General features: G+C 40.5%; 1 protein-coding gene across 3 annotated transcripts in view; it reads left to right on the forward strand.

Moving 5' to 3' along the window:
- IFT81 (intraflagellar transport 81) overlaps nt 1-2,934 on the forward strand; it is a 107,550-nt gene extending 104,616 nt beyond the window's left edge. For all 3 annotated transcript variants that reach the window (XM_017541885.2, XM_017541882.2, XM_037743328.1), the window contains one exon: nt 2,189-2,934. In XM_017541885.2, the coding sequence (XP_017397374.1) occupies nt 2,189-2,371 (183 nt within the window). In that variant the 3' untranslated portion in view covers nt 2,372-2,934. The remainder of the gene's footprint in view (nt 1-2,188) is intronic.
- Nucleotides 2,935-3,272: the final 338 nt, after the last annotated feature.

Genomic DNA, 3,272 nt, shown 5'->3' on the forward strand with positions numbered 1-3,272 from the left:
GTTTTTTAAGAGACAGGGTCTTGCTCTGTTGCCCAGACTGGAGTGCAGTAGTGAAATCATAGCTCACTGCAGCCTCAAATTCCTGGGCTCAAGTGATCCTTCCACCTCAGTCTCCCAACTAGCTAGGACTACAGGCATGTGCCACTACTATGCCCAGCTATTTTTTAATTTTTATTTTTGTAGAGACAGGGCATCGCTATGTTGCCCAGGCTAGCCTTGAACTCTTCAGGCTCCAGCGATCCTCCTGCCTGGGCCTCCCAAAGTGCTGGGATTACAGGCGTGAGCCACCTCGGTGAGCCACCTCAACCAGCCCCTGGCCTGCTATTATTATCCTTAATTTTTTTTTTCTTGAGATGGAATCTCACTCTGTTGCCCAGGCTGGAGTGCAGTGGCACAGTCTCAGCTCATTGCAACCTCCACCTCCCAGGTTCAAGCGATTCTCCCACCTCAGCCTTCAGAGTAGCTGGGATTACAGGCACGTGCCACCATGTCCGGCTAATTTTTGTGTTTTGTATTTTTAGTAGAGATGGGGTTTCACTATGTTGGCCAGGCTGGTCTCGAACTACTGACCTCAAGTGATCCACCCAACTATATGGCATGAGTTCTGTTTTCTACTTGAAACTCCAAGCATACCTGACACATAACAGGTGCTCCATAATTATATCTTGAATAAATAAGAATTAGGTTTTAGTATGTAGAATATACTGAGCCTGTTGGTTTCTTGAGAAATTTTTATGGAAATGGAAATTCTAAAACAAAATATGGACATTTCTCAGGCTTACGCTAATAAATGAATTATTTTAAAGCTATCTGAACTATTATGTTAAAGCTGTCTGAGCTATAATTCTTCTTGAGTAATATGTCACGTACTTCCTCCAAGCTTGTTTTCATTGGAGAACTAGAAAGGCAAGCAGTTTGACTTAGTATCTCATAGTGGCGCAGTCTCAGCTCACTGCAACCTCCACCTCCCAGTTCAAGCCATTCTCCTGTCTCAGCCTCCTGAGTAGCAGGGACTAGGGGCAGACACCACCATGCCCAGCTAATTTTTGCATTTTTAGTAGAGACAGGGTTTCACATGTTGATCAGGTTGGTCTTGAACTCCTGACCTCAAGTGATCTGCCCACCTTAGCCTCCCAAAGTACACTTGTGAGCCACCATGCTTGGCCTATTAACCTTAATTAGTAACTGAGAAAACTGAGATCCCAGGAAATTAAGTGCCTTGCTTACCACTAGAGGAGACAAAACCAGATTAAAACTGAAGACTTCTGACTTCCAAACTCTACATTCTTCTTTTTACACCATGATCCTGTTCCACTTTTCTAATTATCTTTTTCTTTCTCTTCCTTTTATAGTGTTATGGTTTGTTTTGTTTTTTTTGTTGTTGTTGTTGTTGTTGTTGTTTGTTTTTGTTTTTTTGAGACAGAGTCTTGCTCTGTCACCCAGGCTAGAGTGCAGTGGCGCTCATGCAACTTCCACCTCCCGGGTTTAAGCAATTCTCCTGCCTCAGCCTCCCAAGTAGCTGGGATTATAGGTGCCTGCCACTGTGCCCAGCTAATTTTTGTATTTTTAGTAGAGACAGGATTTCACCATCTTGGCCAGGCTGATCTCAAACTCCTGACCTCGTGATCCACCTGCCTTGGCTTCCCAGAGGGCTGGGATTACGGGCGTCAGCCACCGCGCCTGGCCAGTTTTGTGTTCTTTTTAACTTCAAGCTGTCCTACATTAGTTAACTTTTTTTGTTGTTTTTTGGGACAGAGTGGTTCTCTGTTGCTGATGCTGGAGTGCAATGGCGTGATCTCCGCTCACTGCAACTTCTGCCTCCCAGGTTCAAGCAATTCTCCTGCTTCAGCTGTCCGAGTAGCTAGGATTACAGGCGCCCATCACCACGCCTGGCTAATTTTTGTATTTTTAGTAGAGAAGGGCCATGCTGGCCAGGCTGGTCTCAGATTCATGACCTCAGGTGATCCACCTGCCTCGGCTTCCCAAAGTGCTGGGATTACAGATATGAGCCACCACCTCTGGCCTTGGTTAACTTTTATAATCTTAGTTTTGGTACATTATAGGAGTATGTGGTTTAGCTAACTATTATTTATCAGCTGTACAAAATGTACCATATTCCTCTGAGTATAGCAATAGAGGTAAATCCCTGTAACTGAGATTTAATTATTCTTGCTTCTTTTAATGATAGAAACTTCGGGAAAAACAAAAAGTTGTAAGAGAAAGTCACGGTCCAAATATGAAACAAGCAAAAATGTGGCGTGATTTGGAACAACTAATGGAATGTAAGAAACAGTGCTTTCTGAAACAACAAAGCCAAACTTCCATTGGTCAGGTAATTCAGGAGGGAGGAGAGGACCGGCTAATACTATGAATTCATGTGTCATCATTTGGGGTTTTAATTGATACCACTAGCTATAAGCATACTCTCGTAATGTATTTCTTTTTTGAAACTGATTTGTACAGCATTTTGCTTTCAGATTAGCCATTCTTTATTAAGTTTTCATGGAAAATAATGTTAAGGCACATTTAGTTTTGATGTTTTTTCATATGAAAAAGAGGCTTTTATTGTTTTGCTTAGTTTAGACATCAGTGGCGTCTTCTGAATTTTATGAGACAGGAAACTAAGTTTACTATCTATAAATGTAAACATATGTCCATTAAGAAACTTGTAGTTTTTTAAGAATGTAATAACCTAATGGCTTACTGTTTTTCTTAATCTTTTTTTGAAACTTTAGAAGAATCTTTTAGGAAGTAATATCTCTTGTTTTGAAGAAACATTTATCTGAAGTTCAGCATTTCCTACAGTTTCACTTCAGTTTCTTTTTCTTCTGTAAAATGCAAGAAAATTTAATATTTTGACTAACATATTTGTTCTGATTATATAATTTAAAGGCAAATAAACTTGGTACATATTTCATGGCTATTTAAAAAATGTATAGTTGTCTTGTGTCAAAATTTATTCTTTTTAAAGTAAGTATTCATATCAAGTATTAAATTGAAGGATTATTATTTATTTTCACCAAAAATCTATTACAGATTTTTTTTTTTTTTGACATGGAGTCTCATTCTGTTGCCCAGGCTGGACTGCAGTGTCGTGATCTCGGCTCACTGCAACCTTCACTTCCAGGGTTCAAGTGATTCTCCTGCCTCTGCCTCTCAAGTAACTGGGATTACAGGCAGCCACCACCACACCTGGCTAATTTTTGTATTTTTGGAAACAGGGTTTTGCTGTATTGACTAGGGTGGTCTTGAACTCCCAACCTCAGGTGATC

This window comes from Cebus imitator, unplaced genomic scaffold (assembly GCF_001604975.1).
Source record: "Cebus imitator isolate Cc_AM_T3 unplaced genomic scaffold, Cebus_imitator-1.0 Scaffold8, whole genome shotgun sequence".
In the NCBI taxonomy this organism is placed as follows: Eukaryota; Metazoa; Chordata; class Mammalia; order Primates; family Cebidae; genus Cebus; species Cebus imitator.